Source organism: Theropithecus gelada, chromosome 13 (genome assembly GCF_003255815.1).
Source record: "Theropithecus gelada isolate Dixy chromosome 13, Tgel_1.0, whole genome shotgun sequence".
Classification (NCBI taxonomy): domain Eukaryota; kingdom Metazoa; phylum Chordata; class Mammalia; order Primates; family Cercopithecidae; genus Theropithecus; species Theropithecus gelada.
Genome location: NC_037681.1, coordinates 82,155,040 through 82,175,253, shown reverse-complemented (window position 1 = coordinate 82,175,253; position 20,214 = coordinate 82,155,040). Strand labels below are relative to the sequence as shown.

The following is a 20,214-nucleotide window of genomic DNA, read 5'->3' as shown; positions in this document are numbered from 1 at the left end:
TTAATCCCAGCACTTTGGGAGGCTAAGTTGGGAGGATTGCTTGAGCCAGGAGTTCAAGACCAGCCTGGACAACATAACAAGATACGGTCTCTACAAAAACTTTTTAAAAAATTAGCTGGGTGTGATGGCACATGCCTGTGGTTCCAGCTATTTGGGAGGTGCTGAGACTGATTGAGCCTAGGAGGTGGAGGCTGCAATATGCTGTGATCATACTACTGCACTCTAGCGTGAACAGAGTGAGACCTTGTCTCAAAAATAATAATAATAAAATATAAATGTCTTTTGTTTTATGAAATGCAAACTGATCATCCCTTTTTAAATTTGCAGATGCTTCCTTTAAATACCAATATTCGACTTGCGTACTCAAATGGAAAAGATGATGAACAGAACTTCATTCAAAATCTCAGTTTGTTTCTCTGCACCTTTCTTAAGGAACATGATCAACTTATAGAAAAAAGATTAAATCTCAGGGAAACTCTTATGGAGGTAAGCTGTGTGGAGCCTTTGCTCCTAAAATTCTGCTCTACCTACTAATAACTCTTAAAAGTGCCTTTTTTCTAAAATGTATGTACCTTTTGAGATTTCTTATTACTTAATACTTGACCTGTGCATGATACATATTCTTAATTCTGAATTACAGTCATAAGCCCAGTTTTCTGATTTTATGTTCTCCATAAAGCCTAGGACTAAACATTTATAATCAAAATTAAATTACTAATTATTATATCATTTCTAAGGTTAAAATTCCAAAGACTTTATTTTAAAATTTCACTTTTAATTCAAATAACATACATTTGTTCATTTAAAGATACACAATTCAGCGTGTAATCCCAGCACTTTGGGAGGCAGAGGCAGGTGGATCACTTGAGGCAGGAGTTCGAGACCAGCCTGGCCTACATGGTGAAACTCCATCTCTATTAAAAATACAAAAAAATTAGCTGCGCGTGGTGTCACGTGCCTGTAATCCCAGCTACTCAGGAGGCTGAGGCACGAGAATTGCTTGAGCCCAGGAGACTGAGGTTGCAGTGAGCCAAGATCATAGTACTGCACTCCAGCGTGGGTGACAGAGCAAGATTCTGTCTGAAGGAAGAAAATACATATATATATACATAACATAAATATACACACACACTCTTCAGTGGTGTATTAGTATATATACAATGTTATACCACCATTAAAACCTAGATCCAAAACATTTTCATCACTCAAAAATGACCCTTTACCTATAAAACAGTCACTTTCTCCTTTGTTCTCTCCCCAACTTCTGGCAACCATTATTTTGGTTTCTGTCTCTGTAGATGTATCTATTCTGATTATACCATATAAAGGGAATCATACATGTGACCTTTTTGTGTCTGGTTTCTTTTATTTGGCATTGTGTTTTCAATGTTCTTCCATGTTGTAACCTGTATCAATACCTCACTTTTTATCATGGCTGAGTAATATTTTCATTGTAAGAATATTCCGTATTTTGTTTGTTCTCTCCTCTGTAATGGTACATTTGTGTTGTTGATACCACTTGCCTATTGGCACTCAAGGCCTTTTAAATAAATGTCATTCCGTTAGGAGACATGATAAAAATACATATTGATCAACAACTATGTGAGAGATTTTTGATGTGCTTTAGGGCATGTCAGAAGAAGCAGAGTTACTCCAGAGTTTACTGTCTGTTTGATAAGTATTGAAATCTGAGTTGTGATGAATAAAACATGAATTTTTATTTTCCCTTAAGGTGTAACAAGTGAAAAGCAATTTGAAGTTGGTGATGTTTAAGAATTATTTTAATAGTTTTGGTCTTCTCTGTAGGCCCTTCATTATATGTTGTTGGTATCTGAAGTAGAAGAAACTGAAATCTTTAAAATTTGTCTTGAATACTGGAATCATTTGGCTGCTGAACTCTATAGAGAGAGTCCATTCTCTACATCTGCCTCTCCGTTGCTATCTGGAAGTCAACATTTTGATGTTCCTCCCAGGAGACAGCTATATTTGCCCATGTTATTCAAGGTAACAGAGTGGTTGGTTGAGTGTTCTTCCTGTTGCTTGCTGTGGTTTTGAGGTCTGAATGCAAATACTTCTAATCTATCTAAATAAATTAGCTACGAAAAGAGAGCCCAACAACTTCTCCATGAGTGTGGAAAACTAGAACATGAAAGGAATTGAGTCTAGAACCTTGATTCTCAAGAGTGTGATCCTTCTCTCAGTATCAACGTCGCTTGTGATTTTGTTAGGCAAAATTCATTGGCCACCTGCCAATCTACTGAACCAGAGTCTAGAAGTAAGACACAGGAAACTCCTGTAACAAAAGTTGGCTTAAAAAAAAGTCACATTAAAACACATTTAAATAATTGTAAAGCCATTTTTGTAGAATTACAGTGAAAAATTTTCTTCTTTTGGAGACAGGGTCTTGCTCTGTGGCTCAGGTTGGAATGCAGTGGCATGGTCATAGCTCACTACAATCTTGAAATCCTAGGCTGAAGCAATTCTCTTGCATCAGCATCCCAAGTAACTGGTTGCAGGCACACACCACCATCCCCAGCTAATTTTAAATTTTTTAGTTTTACTTTATTTATATTTACATAGTTTTTTCTGTTGTGCTTTAAGCCCCGTATTTTTATTGTTTTAGAGATTGGGTGTCGCTGTGTTGCTCAGGCTCCTCTCAAATTCCTGGCCACAACAGGTCTAGAAAGAACTGCCTCCGAAATAGTTAGAATTATAGGCATGAATCCCTACACATGGCTGGCCTGTGGGTTTTTTTGGTTTTGTTTTTAACTAAGCTTCTACACTAATGATTTCAGTGATCTAATGATTTTTTTCTTGATTGATTTATTGTTGAATATAGGTCCGTTTATTAATGGTTAGTCGAATGGCTAAACCAGAGGAAGTATTGGTTGTAGAGAATGATCAAGGAGAAGTTGTGAGAGAATTCATGAAGGATACAGATTCCATAAATTTGTATAAGAATATGAGGGAAACATTAGGTAAGTTAATAAATACTGTTAATCTTTACCTTTATAAATTTATTCTGGGGTAGAAATATATTTTAGGAAATGCACTGTAGTTTCTAAATATTTTCTAAACATGTTATTCATTGGTAAAACTCTTTGCTCATTATTTGCATTTGAAACAATTTTTTTTTTGTAGTTTATCTTACTCATCTGGATTATGTAGATACAGAAAGAATAATGACAGAGAAGCTTCACAATCAAGTGAATGGTACAGAGTGGTCGTGGAAAAATTTGAATACATTGTGTTGGGCAATAGGCTCCATTAGTGGAGCAATGCATGAAGAGGATGAAAAACGATTTCTTGTTACTGTTATAAAGGTATGCAAGGGATAGGTATGAATTAGAATTGCTAAATAAGTATTATGTTGTTACAATAAATGATATAAATCTGTCTTATTTACAGGATCTATTAGGATTATGTGAACAGAAAAGAGGCAAAGATAATAAAGCTATTATTGCATCAAATATCATGTACATAGTAGGTCAATATCCACGATTTTTGAGAGCTCACTGGAAATTTTTGAAGACTGTAGTTAACAAGCTGTTCGAATTCATGCATGGTAAATCTCTTTCTTTACTATATTTTGTTTTTATTTTTATTGAACAAAATAAATGAATGTTTTTGTCTTGTTAGAGACCCATGATGGAGTCCAGGACATGGCTTGTGATACTTTCATTAAAATAGCCCAAAAATGCCGCAGGCATTTCGTTCAGGTTCAGGTTGGAGAAGTGATGCCATTTATTGATGAAATTTTGAACAACATTAACACTATTATTTGTGATCTTCAGCCTCAACAGGTATGTTAAGCACTGCGCATATGTTATTTTTAGAAAGTAACACCTGTATCAATCTGTATGTATCAGTGGAAATAGGAAGGCAACTGTTGGATCCAATAGAAGTGTTTCTGATTAAACTTTCTTTTTTCCTTGAGAACAGGGTATTACTCTGTTGCCCAGGCTCAAGTGCAATGGCACGATTACGACTCACTGCAGCCTTGAACTCCCAGGCTCAGGTGATCCTCCCACCTCAGCCTCGTGGGTAGCTGGGACTACAGGCGTGCACCGCCTTCACACCCAGCTAGCCTTTTTCTCCCCCCTTGGTAGAGATGGGGTTTTGCCAAGTTGCCCAGGCTTGTCTTGAACTCCTAGCTTCAAGTGATACGCTAGCCTCAGCCTCCCAAAATTATTTTATATGTGTGAGCCACGATGCCCGGCCTCATTAAATTTTCATAGTGAGACAGATTCTTGTTTTTGTTTTTGGGGTGTGTGTGACGGAGTCTCCCTCTATCATAGAGTCCAGGCTGGAGTGCAGTGGCACAATCTCTGCTCACTGCAGCCTCCTGGGGTTAAGTGATTCTCCTCCTCAGTGGCTGGGATTAACAGGTGCGTGCCACCACGCCCAGTTGACTTTTGCCTTTTTAGTAGAGACGGGGTTTCTCCATGTTGGTCAGGCTGGTCTCAAACTCCTGACCTTGTGATCCGCCCGCCTCGGCCTCCCAAAGTATTGGGATTACAGGCATGAGCCACCACCATGCCTGGTTTGGGTTTTGTTTTTTGTTTGTTTGTTTTGTTTTGAGATGGAGTCTACCTCTGTCACCCAGGTTGGAGTGCTGTGGTATAATCTCGGCTCACTGCAACCTCTGCCTCCCAGGTTCAAGCAATTCAAGCCTCCCAAGTAACTGGAATTATAGGCACTTGCCACCATGCCTGGCTAATTTCTTTGTATTTGTAGAAGAGATGGTGTTTCATCACGTTGGTCAGGCTGGTCTGCAACTCCTGAACTCAAGTGATTGGCCTGCCTCAGCTTCTCAAAGTACTGGGATTACAGGAGTGATCCACCGCACCTGGGCCAAAATCAGTTTCAAGATATTTGAGTTGCTTGTGTGTGAATTGCTTGTGTGTGGTTTTCCTTATTAGGATGTATAAGAACATAAAAGTTAAAATGTCTGCTTTTTAAAATAGGTTCATACGTTTTATGAAGCTGTGGGGTACATGATTGGTGCACAAACAGATCAAACAGTACAAGAACACTTGATAGAAAAGTACATGTTACTCCCTAATCAAGTGTGGGATAGTATAATCCAGCAGGCAACCAAAGTAAGTATTCTACTTTTTCTTAAAGTTTTCATGGGATTTAAGAAGACTGTGTTCCTTACAAATATATTGAATTCAAGCCTTTAAACATGTATGTGTGATCCGTAAGTGCTTTTATGTGTGGCTTTGTACATTTTATTATCTGGGCCAGGCGTGGTGGCTCACGCCTGTAATCCTAGCGCTTTGGGAGGCTGAGGCGGGCAGATCACCTGAGGCCAGAAGTTCGAGATCAGCCTAGCCAGCATGGCGAAACCCGATCTCTACTAAAAATACAGAAATTAGCCGGGCTTGGTGGCACATGCCTGTAATCCCAGCTACTCAGGAGGCTGAGGCAGGAGAATCACTTGAACCCAAGAGGCAGAGGTTGCAGTGAGCCGAGATCGAGCCACTGTACTCTAGCCTAGTCGACAGAGCAAGACTCCATCTCAAAAAAAAACAGAAAATCTGGGCCGGGCGCGGTGGCTCACGCCTGTAATCCCAGCACTTTGGGAGGCCGAGTCAGGCAGATCACAAGGTCAGGAGCTCCAGACCATCCTGGCTAACACAGTGAAACTCCGTCTCTACTAAAAGTACAAAAATTAGCTGGGCGTGGCACCGGGCACCTGTAAGTCCCAGCTGTGCTCAGGAGGCTGAGACAGAATGGCATGAACCCAGGAGGCAGAGCTTGCAGTGAGCCAAGATCACGCCACTGCACTCCAGCCTGGGCGAATAAACGAGACTCCGTCTCAAAAAATATTTTACTTCATTCTTAGGTAGATATGGACAAAAAGGCCTTTGTGTTCGTTTTTACCATTTGGGATTATAAATATGATTTAGGGTAAGGGAAGTGTAATGGCTTTTGTTTCAGTAATTATGTGGATAATTTTTTTTTTTTTTTGAGACGGAGTTTCACTCTTGGTGCCCAGGCTGTAGTGCAATGGCATGATCTCGGCTCACTGCAGCCTCTGCCTCCCAGGCTCAAGCAATTCTCCTGCCTCAGCCTTCCAAGTAGCTGGGATTACAAACAAGCGCCACCATGCCTGGCTGATTTTGTATTTTTAGTAGAGAGAGGGTTTCTCCATGTTGGTCAGGCTGGTCTTGAACTCCCGACCTCAGGGTGATGTGCCTGACTCAGCCTCCCAAAGTGCTGGGATTATAGGTGTGAGCCACCTCACCTGGCCATTATGTGGATAATTCTTACATGATAAATGGAATTTGCTTTTTTTCCTCCAAGAATGTGGATATACTGAAAGATCCTGAAACAGTCAAGCAGCTTGGTAGCATTTTGAAGACAAATGTGAGAGCCTGCAAAGCTGTTGGACACCCCTTTGTAATTCAGCTTGGAAGAATTTATTTAGATATGCTTAATGTATACAAGTGCCTCAGTGAAAATATTTCTGCAGCTATCCAAGCTAATGGTAGGTGATTCTGATTTCTTATACGATGCAGTATAAACACTTCTCTTCTACTGCCTCAAGTCAAACATTTGATATTTTTCACAGATTTAAATCAGACCTCCCATTTCCCAGATGACCCTAGACATATTTAAAATAGTTATGTGTACCTTTCCCTTTTAAAATTAGTCTTAAAGCTTATTTTCCCAATAAATCTTGTGTAGTTTTGGCTTTAAACTTTTTAATGGTAAAATGGAATTGCATCTTATGTACACCTGAGTACCGCTGTATAATTTTAGTGGTAAAATTAGATTCCATTTGATTCTATTTTGTAGGTGAAATGGTTACAAAGCAACCATTGATTAGAAGTATGCGAACTGTAAAAAGGGAAACTTTAAAGTTAATATCTGGTTGGGTGAGCCGATCGAATGATCCACAAATGGTAAGTGAGAGATGCTTTGCTTTTGGTTTTTAGTGTTGATGCTGTGTTTTATGGAGTGTGCTATACTCTATTATGTGCATTTTGCTAATTTAAAGCATATCAACTTTGTAGTTATTTTATGGCATTTTATTTATTGTAGTCCTTAATGTTAATATACTGTATTCCATCTTCAAAAGAAACTGCTGTTAATCAATAGCGAAGGGTGGTGATATGTAACAAGATAGCTAAGAAAATTGGGTCATTTTATGTTTCCATAGATAGGTCAGGAGGATTTAGTTAATGGAGTACGGGTGCAGTTTTTGCATTCCTCTTGATTTTTGGAACAATTACTAGAGCTACAAAGTTGTCATTACTTTACCTCTTTGGCAAAGTGCTTCCCAGATTAAAGGCTTGAAAGTCTTTTTTACACTCTTTTTCTTAAATGATTTGCAGAAAAGGAAATCATTTTCAGTAATAAAAACCAGCTGCATATGCCTCAACTTGTAAAATTGTGAATTACTTTTAGGTGTTAACTGTATGGTTTCATTCTTTGTATTCACTTGAGCCTTGGGAGATTCCAAAAAATTCTATTCTGATACTACTACTAGTTGGAATAGTGGTTTTTTTTGTTTTTCTTTAACAAGTGTGCTAGTTATTTTAATAATTTTGGAATTTCAGTATTGTTTCTTGTTAAGGAAATAATTTTCAGTAAACTTGTTCTGAATATAATTCTCATGGAATACTTAAGTTGGCTAACCGAAATATCGAAAGGTTCTGAACATGTGTATTATGTGATCAGAACTGTATTTAAAATGTGAAAGCAGAATGTAAGATGTATTGAAGGAATTGTGATGCTTGTAGTTTACAAGAAGCTTGGGCACATGTCAGGAGCACAGTGGGAATAATACAAAGGGGTATCATATTTTATAAGTAACATTAATGATAAAGTTTGGGATATTTGTTCACATGAAACATTACATTTATTTTTCTTGTCTTGGCTTGTCACGGTGACTCATGCCTGTAATCCCAGCATTTTGGGAGGCCGAGGTCGGTGGATCCCTTGAGGTCAGGAGGCTGAGGCAGGAGAATCGCTTGAACCCAGGCAGTGAGCCTAGATCGCACCATTGCACTCCAGTCTGGGCAACAAGTGTGAAACTTCATCTCAAAAAAAAAAAAAAAAAAAAAAAGAACAAGAAGTTCCTCATTAAGTATAACTGAGTTTACTTAGAACCATGAAAATCCTACTGGGCATCGTAGCATGCACCTGTAATCCCAGCCACTAGGGAGGCTGAGGCAAGAGAATCGCCCCAGCTCTTCAAGTCCAGTTTAGGCAACACGGCAATATTCAGTTTCAAAAAAATAATAGAAATCCATAGTCTTTCTTATTTTCTGAGAGTAATTGATTGATGTTATTTCTGCTTGTGAAAATACAGTTAGCATTCATTAGATTAAAACATTATTCTGAGTTGGGCAGATCATGAGGTCAGGAGATGGAGACCACTCTGGCTAACCTCGTGAAACACCCTGTCTCCCCTAAAAATACAAAAAAATTAGCTGGGCATGGTGGCAGGTGCCTGTAGTCCCAGCTACTCGATAGGCTGAGGCAGGAAAATGGCATGAACCTGGGAGGTGGAGCTTGCAGTGAGCTGAGATGGCACCACTGCACTCCAGCCTGGGCGACAGAGCGAGACTCCCTCTTAAAAAAAAAAAAAAAAAAAAAGACATTATTGAGGGCTCGCTTGCTGCCGTCTTACATATACAGTATACATTGAATCCTGATTGTGCCACACTAACTTGGAGCCACCAATTGAATTTTGAGCCTCACTTTCCTTATTATAAGAGTTTTGTAGCTGGGCATGATGCTATACCTGTAGTCCCAGCTACTCAGGAGACGGAGGCACAAGAATTGCTTAAACCTGGGAGGTGGAGGTTGCAGTGAGCAGAGATTTGCCACTGCACTCTGGTCTGAGTGACAGTGAGACTGTCTCAAAAAAAAAAAAAAAAGTTTTGAATGACACTGTTTCCATGAGACTTCCCAACCCATTGTGATTTCCTGCTTTCTTTTGCTAAAAACTGTTTTAACGTAGGAAAACCTAATACAAACACAAGATTTTCCTATTTTCAGTAGATAATCATGCTACATCTTACAGACACGAATAACCTTGTTGTTTAAAATAGTCACCACGTACCTAGATTAAAACATAACTTTTTTTTTCCCTCCTCAACAGGTAGCTGAAAATTTTGTTCCCCCTCTGTTGGATGCAGTTCTCATTGATTATCAGAGAAATGTCCCAGCTGCTAGAGAACCAGAAGTGCTTAGTACTATGGCCATAATTGTCAACAAGTTAGGGGGACATATAACAGCTGAAATACCTCAAATATTTGATGCTGTTTTTGAATGCACATTGAATATGATAAATAAGGTGTGTAATATTTCAGTTATGTACGGGGAAAATTCTAGCAGATAGCCTTAATTCTTGAAAGCTAAAGTATATCTATGGATATAACATAATTTTAATGCCATGGAGCTTAAATATTTATACTTGTATATTAGGGAAATACTTTTTTGGTTTTCAAGAACTTCCCAGGAGTTTGAAACCAACCTGGGCAATATAGTGAGACTTCATCTCTACAAAAAGTTAAAAAATTAACCAGTCATGGTGGCATGTGCCTGTAGTCCCAGCTACTGAAGTGGCTGAGCGACAGTGAGACTGAAGTGGGAGGATTACTTGAGCCTGGGAATTGCGCTGAGATCATGCTACTGCACTCTAACATGGGCAACAGAGTGAGACCATTTCTTAAAAAAGAAGAATTTACTACACAGAATCTTGATTGGTAAAAAGTAAATGTGGAAAATAGATTTTAACATTCACATGGTATGTAGCATTTATTGAAACCTCATAGCAGGTCGGGGTATCCTTTTATGAACGTAGTTTGTTTGAATACATGAGAAAGTCTGCATGATTCAATTATAAAAGTGTAGTATATGCTTATAAGAAACCGAAAAATGTATTAATCAACAAGAGAAAATAGGCTGGGCATGGTGGCTCACACCTGTCATCCCAGCACTTCAGAAGGCCAAGGCAGGCAGATGATGTGAGGTCAGAAGTTCAAGACCAGTCTGGCCAACATGGCATTAAAAATACAAGGCCAGGCGCGGTGGCTCAAGCCTGTAATCCCAGCACTTTGGGAGGCCGAGACGGGCGGATCACGAGGTCAGGAGATCGAGACCATCCTGGCTAACACAGTGAAACCGCGTCTCTACTAAAAAAAATACAAAAAACTAGCCGGGCGAAGTGGCGAGCGCCTGTAGTCCCAGCTACCCGGGAGGCTGAGGCAGGAGAATGGCGGGAACCCGGGAGGCGGAGCTTGCAGTGAGCCAAGATCGCGCCACTGCACTCCAGCCTGGGCGACAGAGCGAGACTCTGTCTCAAAAAAAAAAAAAAAAATACAAAAATGGCCAGGCGCGGTGGCCCATGCCTGTAATCCCAACAGTTGGGAGGCCGAGGCCGGTGGATTGCCTGAGATCAGGAGTTCAAGACCGCCCTGATCAACATGGTGAAACCCCGTCTCTACTAAAAAACAAAAATTAGCTACTCGGGAGGCTGAGGCAGGAGAATCGCTTGAACCCAGGAGGCGGAAGTTGCGGTGAGCCGAAATTGCACCACTGCACTCCAGCCTGGGTGACAGAGCAAGACTCTGTCTCCAAAAAAAAAAAAAAAGCGAGAGATAAAAGAAATGGTTAAGTGGACACATTCACACGGTAACTTAAGTTTTTTCGTAATCTGTAGTGGTGGTTTCAAATTAAAAACAAAAGTGATAGTAGTAGTGTTACGGTAATAATGGTTTTGATGAGTTCTCTATTAATAAGGATAGCTTTCTCTTTCAATTTGATAACTCATGTGCGTAACAGGGAACAGTTTCATTTTCCATGGGAGGTGGATTGTATTTTGTTTGGGTTTACCTTTCAGGAGGCATTATATCTTCTATGGTTTATTGAAAACTCCAAACATTTTTACTGGATTAAGCCTTGCTTTTCCCCTCCTGCTAGCACAGCGAAGACACTGAAACATTATTTTGTTTCCACCACTTATTTTTAGGACTTTGAAGAATATCCTGAACACAGAACGAACTTTTTCTTACTACTTCAGGCTGTCAATTCTCATTGTTTCCCAGCATTCCTTGCTATTCCACCTACACAGTTTAAACTTGTTTTGGATTCCATCATTTGGGCCTTCAAACATACTATGAGGAATGTCGCAGATACGGGTAAATAAATTTAAAAGATGTTCTTTTATTCATTTGCCTGTCAATCCAAAAATACAAATATAGATAGTTATATACTTGTACATAGGAAAGTATTACTTGTTCGGAGTTTTGAATGCATGAATTACATATATGAACATCTGAGACAATCCTATAAGCAGTTTAATCAACTGTTCCACTGCACTCCAGGTGAGTCCATAGGCAGAATTGAGTTATGGGAGAGGGGCCTAGTAATAATTGGTTTATGTAATACCAACTTCTACTGAGTAGTGATGTTGTAGAAGTTCATACAGAATCAGCTAAGCTTTCAGAAATGGTGAAAGGGTGGTAATGGTCGTAACTTAGATTATAATTTTTCTCCATAGGCTTTTTTTTTTAAATATTCACAAAATTTTTTTTTTTTATTTCAATAGTTTTGGGGCAACAGGTGATTACATGAATAAATTCTTTAATGGTGATTTCTGAGATTTTGGTGCACCCATCAGCCGAGCAGTATGAACTCTACCTTATGTGTAGTCTTATCCCTCACCCCCTCCCACCCTTCCCCACAAGTCCCCAAAGTCCATTATATGATCTTTATGCCTTTACATCTTCATAGTTTAGCTCTCACATAACTTAGATTATAATTTATAAGTAAGCCAGCATTGGATATAGTTGTACTCCATTATCAATTTAAGAAACCTTAGGCAAGTAATTATTAGTCATCATCCCCAAAAAAAGGGAGAATAGGATTAGATTCAGAATACTTTGATAAGAGCTAAATACTATCATGAGTGCTGTCAGTCTGTAGTAACTTTCCATTGGTATTCTATGTCTTTTAGGCTTACAGATACTTTTTACACTCTTACAAAATGTTGCACAAGAAGAAGCTGCAGCTCAGAGTTTTTATCAAACTTATTTTTGTGATATTCTCCAGCATATCTTTTCTGTTGTGACAGACACTTCACATACTGCTGGTAAGAATTTAATACGTTTAAGATTTAAATGTTAAGTGCCGGCCGGGCACGATGGCGCATGCCTGTAATGCCAGCACTTTGGGAGGTCGAGGCGGGGAGATCATGAGGTCAGGAGTTCGAGAACAGCCTGGCCACCATGGTGAAACCATCTATAAAAAAAATTAGCCGGGCATGGTGGCGTGCGATTGCAATCCCACCTACTCGGGAGGCTGAGGCAGGAGAATGGCTTGGATCCGGGAGGCAGAGGTTGCAGTGAACTAAGATTGCACCACTGCACTCCAGCCTGGGTGACAGAGCGAGACTCTGCTCAAAAAAAAAAAAAACACTAAGATCTATGGTTATATTACATTTTGGAGTTAATAATTTTCTTCTTATCAACAGGTTTAACAATGCATGCATCAATTCTTGCATATATGTTTAATTTGGTTGAAGAAGGAAAAATAAGTACATCATTAAATCCTGGAAATCCAGTTAACAACCAAATCTTTCTTCAGGAATATGTGGCTAATCTCCTTAAGTCGGCCTTCCCTCACCTACAAGAGTAAATATGCCTTTTAATAAACGTAGAATGTTCCTGGTCGGGCACAGTGGCTCACACCTATAATCCCAGCACTCTGGGAAGCCTAAGGTGGGAGGATTGCTTGGGCCCAAGAGTTGGAGACCAATCTAGACAACAAAACAAGATCCCGTCTCTACAAAAAAATGAGTCAGATGTGGTGGTGTGCATCTGTAGGGCCAGCTACTTGAGAGGCTGAGGCGAGAGGGTTGTTTGCATCCTGGAGTTTAAGACTACAGTGAGCTATGACCACACCACTGCACACCAGCCCGGGTGACACAGCGAGACCGTGCCTCTTTAAAAAAGCAAAAAAAAAAAAAAAAAAAAGGCCACGCACAGTGGCTCATGCCTGTAGTCCCAGCACTTTGGGAGGCTGAGGTGGGTGAATCACAAGGTCAGGAGTTCAAGACCAGCCTGGCCAAGATGGTGAAACCCGTCTCTACTAAAAATACAAAAAAATTAGTCGGGCATGGTGGCGGGTGCCTGTAATCCCAGCTACTTGGGAGGCTGAGGGAGAGAATTGCTTGAACCCAGGAGGCAGAGGTTGCAGTGAGCCGAGAGCGCACCACTGCACCCCAGTGTGGGCAACAGAGCAAGACTTTGTCTCAAAAAAAAAAAGTAAAAATAGGCCAGGCGCGGTGGCTCGCGCCTGTAATCCCAGCACTTTGGGAGGCCGAAATGGGCGGATCACGAGGTCAGAATATCGAGACCATCCTGGCTAACACAGTGAAACCCCATCTCTACTAAAAATACAAAAAAATTAGCCAGGCATAGTGGCGGGTTCCTGTAGTCCCAGCTACTCAGGAAGCTGAGGCAGGAGAATGGCGCGAACCTGGGAGGCAGAGCTTGCAGTGAGCTGAGATCCTGCCACTGCACTCCAGCCTGGGCGACTGAGCAAGACTCCGTCTCCAAAAATAAAATAAAAATAAAAAGGCTAGGCACGGTATCTCACACCTGTAATCCAGGCACTTTGGGAGGCCTAGGTGGGCAGATCACCTGAGGTCAGGAGTTCAGGATTAGCCTGACCAATATGGAGAAACCCTGTCTCTATGAAAAATACAATTTAGCTGGGCATGGTGGTGCATGCCTGTAATCCCAGCTACTCGGGAGGCTGAGGCAGGAGAATAGCTTCAACCTGGGAGGCAGAGGTTACGGTGAGCCACGATTGTGGCATTGTACTCCAACCTGATAAACGAGCAAAACTCTGTCTCAAAAATAAAAATAAAAATAAATTCTTGATTCAAAAATCCATTATTGGGAGGCTGAGGCAGGAGAATGGCTTGAACCCAGGAGGCAGAGATTACAGTGAGCCGAGATCGCGCCACTGTACTCCAGCCTGGTGACAGAGCAAGACTGTCTCAGAAAAAAAAAAAAAGTTATTTAATAATTGTGTTTTGATTTGCAGTGCTCAAGTAAAGCTCTTTGTGACAGGGCTTTTCAGCTTAAATCAAGATATTCCTGCTTTCAAGGAACATTTAAGAGATTTCCTAGTTCAAATAAAGGTATGTATTTATTTGCTCTTGCAGAAATATTAGGGGTAAATGTGACCACTTAATTGTTACATTGTAGAATTTTTATCACTTGATTTGACATGCCAAATGAATGAGGTTTCAAGAGAATACCTTTATACAGTCTCTCTAATCAAAAAACCTGAGACTGGTAATAGAGTGAAAAACTAAAGTCCAATAAGGATAGATGGGTTTGAGATGTTATTTGGATAAACTTGTTACTAATGTAATTAATTTTAGGTTACTAATGTAATTAATTCTTAAATATATAATGGAATATTGGGTAAGAAAAACAATGGTAGTTCTTTTTATAATTTTATACCAATTTTGTTAGTTGAGAGAACCATGAAAGTTACTAGATAGAATGTCTTCTGTTATACAGTGCTTTATTCATACTTTTGGGAAGGGTTTTTCTTTGAACATCTTGCTTTAAAGAAATGTGGAAGTACTGTGAAATCCTAAGTAGCTGATGAATAGTTTATCCATGATTGTTGAATAAGAATTAGTCTCGTAAGCTCTTAAATATTTTCTCCAAAATACAAAGGTTTTATTTTCTTTAACTGTAAAAATATTTTTTTAAAAACTAATGAAAATTGGCCAGGCGCGGTGGCTCAAGCCTGTAATCCCAGCACTTTGGGAGGCCGAGGCGGGTGGATCACGAGGTCAGGAGATCGAGACTATCCTGGCTAACATGGTGAAACCCCGTCTCTACTAAAAATACAAAAAACTAGCCGGGCGAGGTGGCGGGCGCCTGTAGTCTCAGCTACTTGGGAGGCTAGGCAGGAGAATGGCGTGAACCCGGGAGGCGGAGCTTGCAGTGAGCCGAGATCACGCCACTGCACTCCAGCCTGGGAGCACAGCGAGACTCCGTCTCAAAAAAAAAAAAAAAAAAAAAAAAAAACAATGAAAATTACCTAGGCTTGGCGCAGTTGCTCATGCGTGTAATCCCAGCACTTTGGGAGGCCAAGGTGGGTGGATCACCTGAGATCAGGAGTTTGAGACTAGTGTGGCTGACAAGGTGAAACCCCTGTCTCTACTAATTATACAAAAATTAGCTGGGCATGGTGGTGCACAGCTGTAATCGCAGCTACTTGAGAGGCTGAGGCAAGAGAATTGCTTGAACCCAGGAGGCAAAGGTTGCAGTGAGCCGAGATTGCATCATTGTACTCCAACCTGGGTGACAAGAGTGAAACTCCATCTCAAAAAAAAAAAAAGACCAGGCCCGGTGGCTCACGCCTGTAATCCCAGCACTTTGGGAGGCCGAGGCGGACGGATCATGAGGTCAGGAGATCGAGACCATCCTGGCTAACACGGTGAAATCTCTACTAAAAATACAAAAAATTAGCTAGGTGTGGTGGTGGGCACCTGTAGTCCCAGGTACTCGGGAGGCTGAGGCAGGAGAATGGTGTGAACCCGGGAGGTGGAGGTTGCAGTGAGCCGAGATCACGCCACTGAACTCCAGCTTGGGCGACAGAGCGAGACTCCATCTCAAAAAAAAAAAAAAAAGTTACCTGATAGCTACGAAGACAATAATAATATAACTAAACTTGATTTAATGACAGTCATTAGCCTTAGGAGAAACATCTTTCTTGATATCTTGGCATATGAAGAATTTTTAGCTGGGCGCGATGGCTCACACCTGTAATCCCAGCACTGTGGGAGGCCGAGGCAGATGGATCAATTGAGGTCAGGAGTTGAAGATCAGCCCAGCCAACATGGTGAAACCTCATCTCTACTAAAAACACAAAAATTAGCCAGGTCTGGTGGCGGGCACCTGTAATCCCAGCTACTCAGGAGGCTGAGGTTTCAGTGAGCTGAGATCGTAACACTGCACTCCAGCCTGGGCAACAAGACTGCCTCTCAAAAGAGAAAAAAAGTGTCTGGGTGCAGTGGCTCATGCCTTCTAATCCCAGCACTTTGGGATTGCCTGAGTTCAGGAGTTTGAGATCAACCTGGGCAACATGGTGAAACCCTGTCTCTACTAAAAATGCAAAAGATGAGCCAGATGTGGTGGCGCACACCTGTAATCCCAGCTACTGGGGAGGCTGAGGCAGGAGAATCGCTTGTGCCTTGGAGGCAGAGGTTGAGATAATGTGCTGGGGGGCTATAAAACAAGACTTACCACAAAAAGAACAAAAATTTGTGTGAATACATAGTAGGTGTATATACTTAGGGGATGGGACGCATGAGATTCTTTGGTAGAAGCATACAACACATAATCACATTGAAGAATATTTACTGTATGGTATCACAGTATGAATTTTTTTTTTCTTTATTTTTGAGACAGTCTCGCTCTTATCACCCAGGCTGGAGAGCAGTGGCGTGATCTTGGCTTACTGTAACCTCCGCCACACAGGTTCAAGCGATTCTCCTGCCTCAGCCTCCCAAGTAGCTGGGATTACAGGCGCCTGCCACCACGCCTGCCTAATTTTAGTAATGACAGGGTTTCACCATGTTGGCCAGGGTGGTCTCGAACTCCTGACTTCAAGTGATCTTCCTGTCTCTGCCTCCCAGAGTGTTGGGATTACAGGCGCCTGAGCCACCATGCCTGGGGCCCATGATTCTTTTGTAACCTTTTTCCCCCCAGCTAACAGGTTTGGTTCATTCAGCTATGTACTATACTGTATCACTATCCTATAATTTAAAACCCAGCCAGTTTATGGATAATTATATTCCTTCTCTAAAAAGAAAATTACTCATCTGTGATTTCTGTCTTTGCAAGTTGAAGTTTATTGTGTTGACATTTCAACTATCTGTCTTCACAGGAATTTGCAGGTGAAGACACTTCTGATTTGTTTTTGGAAGAAAGAGAAATAGCCCTACGACAGGCTGATGAAGAGAAACATAAACGTCAAATGTCTGTCCCTGGCATCTTTAATCCACATGAGATTCCAGAAGAAATGTGTGATTAAAATCCAAATTCATGCTGTTTTTTTTCTCCGCAACTCTTGTTGGCAGAGGAAAACAGCATGTGGGTATTTGTCGACCAAAATGATGCCAATTTGTAAATTAAAATGTCACCTAGTGGCCCTTTTTCTTATGTGTTTTTTTGTATAAGAAATTTTCTGTGAAATATCCTTCCATTGTTTAAGCTTTTGTTTTGGTCATCTTTATTTAGTTTGCATGAAGTTGAAAATTAAGGCATTTTTAAAAATTTTACTTCATGCCCATTTTTGTGGCTGGGCTGGGGGGAGGAGGCAAATTCGATTTGAACATATACTTGTAATTCTAATGCAAAATTATACAATTTTTCCTGTAAACAATACCAGTTTTTAATTAGGGAGCATTTTCTTTCTAGTCTATTTCAGTCTAGAAGAAAAGATAATGAGTAAAACAAATTGCGTTGTTTAAAGGATTATAGTGCTGCATTGTCTGAAGTTAGCACCTCTTGGACTGAATTGTTTGTCTAGACTACATGTATTACAAAGTCTCTTTGGCAAGATTGCAGCAAGATCATGTGCATATCATCCCATTGTAAAGCGACTTCAAAAATATGGGAACACAGTTAGTTATTTTTACACAGTTCTTTTTGTTTTTGTGTGTGTGTGCTGTCGCTTGTCGACAACAGCTTTTTGTTTTCCTCAATGAGGAGTGTTGCTCATTTGTGAGCCTTCATTAACTCGAAGTGAAATGGTTAAAAATATTTATCCTGTTAGAATAGGCTGCATCTTTTTAACAACTCATTAAAAAACAAAACAAAACAACTCTGGCTTTTGAGATGACTTATACTAATTTACATTGTTTACCAAGCTGTAGTGCTTTAAGAACACTACTTAAAAAGCAAAATAAACTTGGTTTACATTTATTTTTCCTTTATTGACTCAGATTTATTCCTATATTATTGATAGTGGGTATTTGTGTTTAAGCATCAAGTAACATTTTAAATGAAGTTGGACCCCTTGATTTACAAATAAGATTTCTAAGGTTATTGTTACTAGTAACCGCAGCAGGTGTGTAAAATGAACATGTTCCTAAGACACCTTTTGTTCCCAAGAAACAAATTCCTCCGGTGGCATTTTGACTCATTTTATCTTTTTTTTTTTTTTTTTTTTTTTTGAGACGGAGTCTCGCTGTGTCACCCAGGCTGGAGTGCAGTGGCGCGATCTCGGCTCACTGCAAGCTCCGCCTCCCGGGTTTATGCCATTCTCCTGCCTCAGCCTCCGAGTAGCTGGGACTACAGGCGCCCGCCACCACGCCCGGCTAGTTTTTTGTATTTTTAGTAGAGACGGGGTTTCACCATGTTAGCCAGGATGGTCTCGATCTCCTGACCTCGTGATCCACCCGCCTCGGCCTCCCAAAGTGCTGGGATTACAGGGTTGAGCCACCGCGCCCGGCCCGACTCATTTTATCTTTATTTGAGATTAGAGGGTACTTCTTGTCTAAACTCTAGTTAGCATCTAAGTGTAACAAAGAATAAAACATTAGCCTTAGAATGAGAACATAGATGTAACCTGGTACAAATATCAGTTGTATTCTTATAAATGTAAGTAAGCAAGCTAAGTAGCCATAAGCCTTCTAAAAAGGGTGAGTAGAACTAGGTTTGGTAGCTCACACCTAGTAATCCCAACCCTTTGGGAGGCCAAGGTGGGTGGGTCACATGAGACCAAGAGTTCCAGACCAGCCTGGCCAACATGGTGAAACCCTGTCTCTACTTCCGGTAGGAGCCCAATGTACAGCATGCAAGAAAGAATAAATGAATGTACACACAAAGTAAGAGGGAAGGATTGAGGCAATGGTCCATGGTAGTTGTTTCTGAAGTTACTTGAGCAAGGACATTTTCTTTTTCTTTTTTTTTTTTTTTTGAGACGGAATCTCCCTCTGTCACCCAGGCTGGAGTGCAGTGGCATAATCTCGGCTCACTGCAACCTCTGCCTTCTGGGTTCAAGTGATTCTTCTGCCTCAGCCTCCCAAGTAGCTGGGATTACAGGTGTGTGCCACCACACGCAGGTGTGTGCCACCACGCCCGGCTAATTTTTATTCTTCAGTAGAGACAGGATTTCACCATATTGGCCAAGCTGGTCTCAAACTCCTGACCTCATGATCCGCCCGCCTCAGCCTCCCAAAGTGCTGGGATTACAGGCGTAAGCCACCGTGCCTGGCCTTCCCTATACATTTTATATAATGTGTGTGTAAATGGACAACTAAGGATTATCAGACATCTGAGGGCAGTCTCAATACAGATTTTAAAATGGAAATAGAAAAAAAGGCAAGTTGGAAACAGACGACACAGGCAAAAGTGAACAAGCAAAAACAAAAAACTATCACCAGTACCCTTAAAAAAGTTGAGAGGTTTTTGCAAGCAAGAAAAACAATACCACAGTAAACATACATCAAGAGAACAAAATTTTGGAAATTAGAGAACAGCAGAAATAAAGAGTTGGAGAGGCCAGGCACAGTGGCTCACGCCTGTGATCCCAGCACTTTGGGAGGCCAAGGTGGGCAGATCATGAGGTCAGGAGATCGAGACTATCCTGGCTGACACGGTGAAACCCTGTCTCCACTAAAAATACAAGAAAGGTAGTGGGCATGGTGGCGGGCACCTGTAGTCCCAGCTACTCGGGAGGCTGAGGCAGGAGAATGAGGCATGAACCCAGGAGGCGGAGCTTGCAGTGAGCCGAGATTGTGCCACTGCACTCCAGCCTGGGCGACAGAGCGAGACTCCGTCTCAAAAAAAGAAAAAAAAAAAATTGAAATCTGCCAAAAATAGAGGGAAAAGAGACAAAGATGCAAAATGCAAACTTTTAAAAATTTGAGGACCACTTCATAAGCCAACATGAGTTCCAAATAGAAGAAAATGGAGTGTATGGAAAAAAAGATTCAAGAGAATTTCCCCAAACAAGGATATCAATTTGCTCATAACAAATCACCAAATATCCATCTCATAAGACACAAATAGACCCCCCAGCTGTCCAGGTGTGGTGACACACACTTGTCCTCCCAGCTACCCAGGAGGCTGAGGCAGGAGGATCCCTTGAGTCAGGGAAGTGGTGGAACACACATGTAGTCCCAGCTACTTGGGAGGCTGAGGCAGGAGG

General features: G+C 41.0%; 1 protein-coding gene across 2 annotated transcripts in view; it reads left to right on the top strand.

Moving 5' to 3' along the window:
* The window catches only part of XPO1 (exportin 1), a 58,137-nt gene extending 40,248 nt beyond the window's left edge, over positions 1–17,889 (top strand). Inside the window, exons 12-26 of one of the 2 annotated variants that reach the window (XM_025353485.1) lie at positions 328–486; positions 1,807–2,004; positions 2,840–2,978; positions 3,142–3,323; positions 3,409–3,565; positions 3,640–3,803; positions 4,968–5,102; positions 6,313–6,496; positions 6,808–6,914; positions 9,122–9,316; positions 10,994–11,162; positions 11,981–12,115; positions 12,497–12,656; positions 14,077–14,173; positions 16,945–17,889. In XM_025353485.1, the coding sequence (XP_025209270.1) occupies positions 328–486; positions 1,807–2,004; positions 2,840–2,978; positions 3,142–3,323; positions 3,409–3,565; positions 3,640–3,803; positions 4,968–5,102; positions 6,313–6,496; positions 6,808–6,914; positions 9,122–9,316; positions 10,994–11,162; positions 11,981–12,115; positions 12,497–12,656; positions 14,077–14,173; positions 16,945–17,091 (2,328 nt within the window). In that variant the 3' untranslated portion in view covers positions 17,092–17,889. The remainder of the gene's footprint in view (positions 1–327; positions 487–1,806; positions 2,005–2,839; positions 2,979–3,141; positions 3,324–3,408; positions 3,566–3,639; positions 3,804–4,967; positions 5,103–6,312; positions 6,497–6,807; positions 6,915–9,121; positions 9,317–10,993; positions 11,163–11,980; positions 12,116–12,496; positions 12,657–14,076; positions 14,174–16,944) is intronic. The other variant, XM_025353486.1, reaches the window with a different exon arrangement.
* Positions 17,890–20,214: the final 2,325 nt, after the last annotated feature.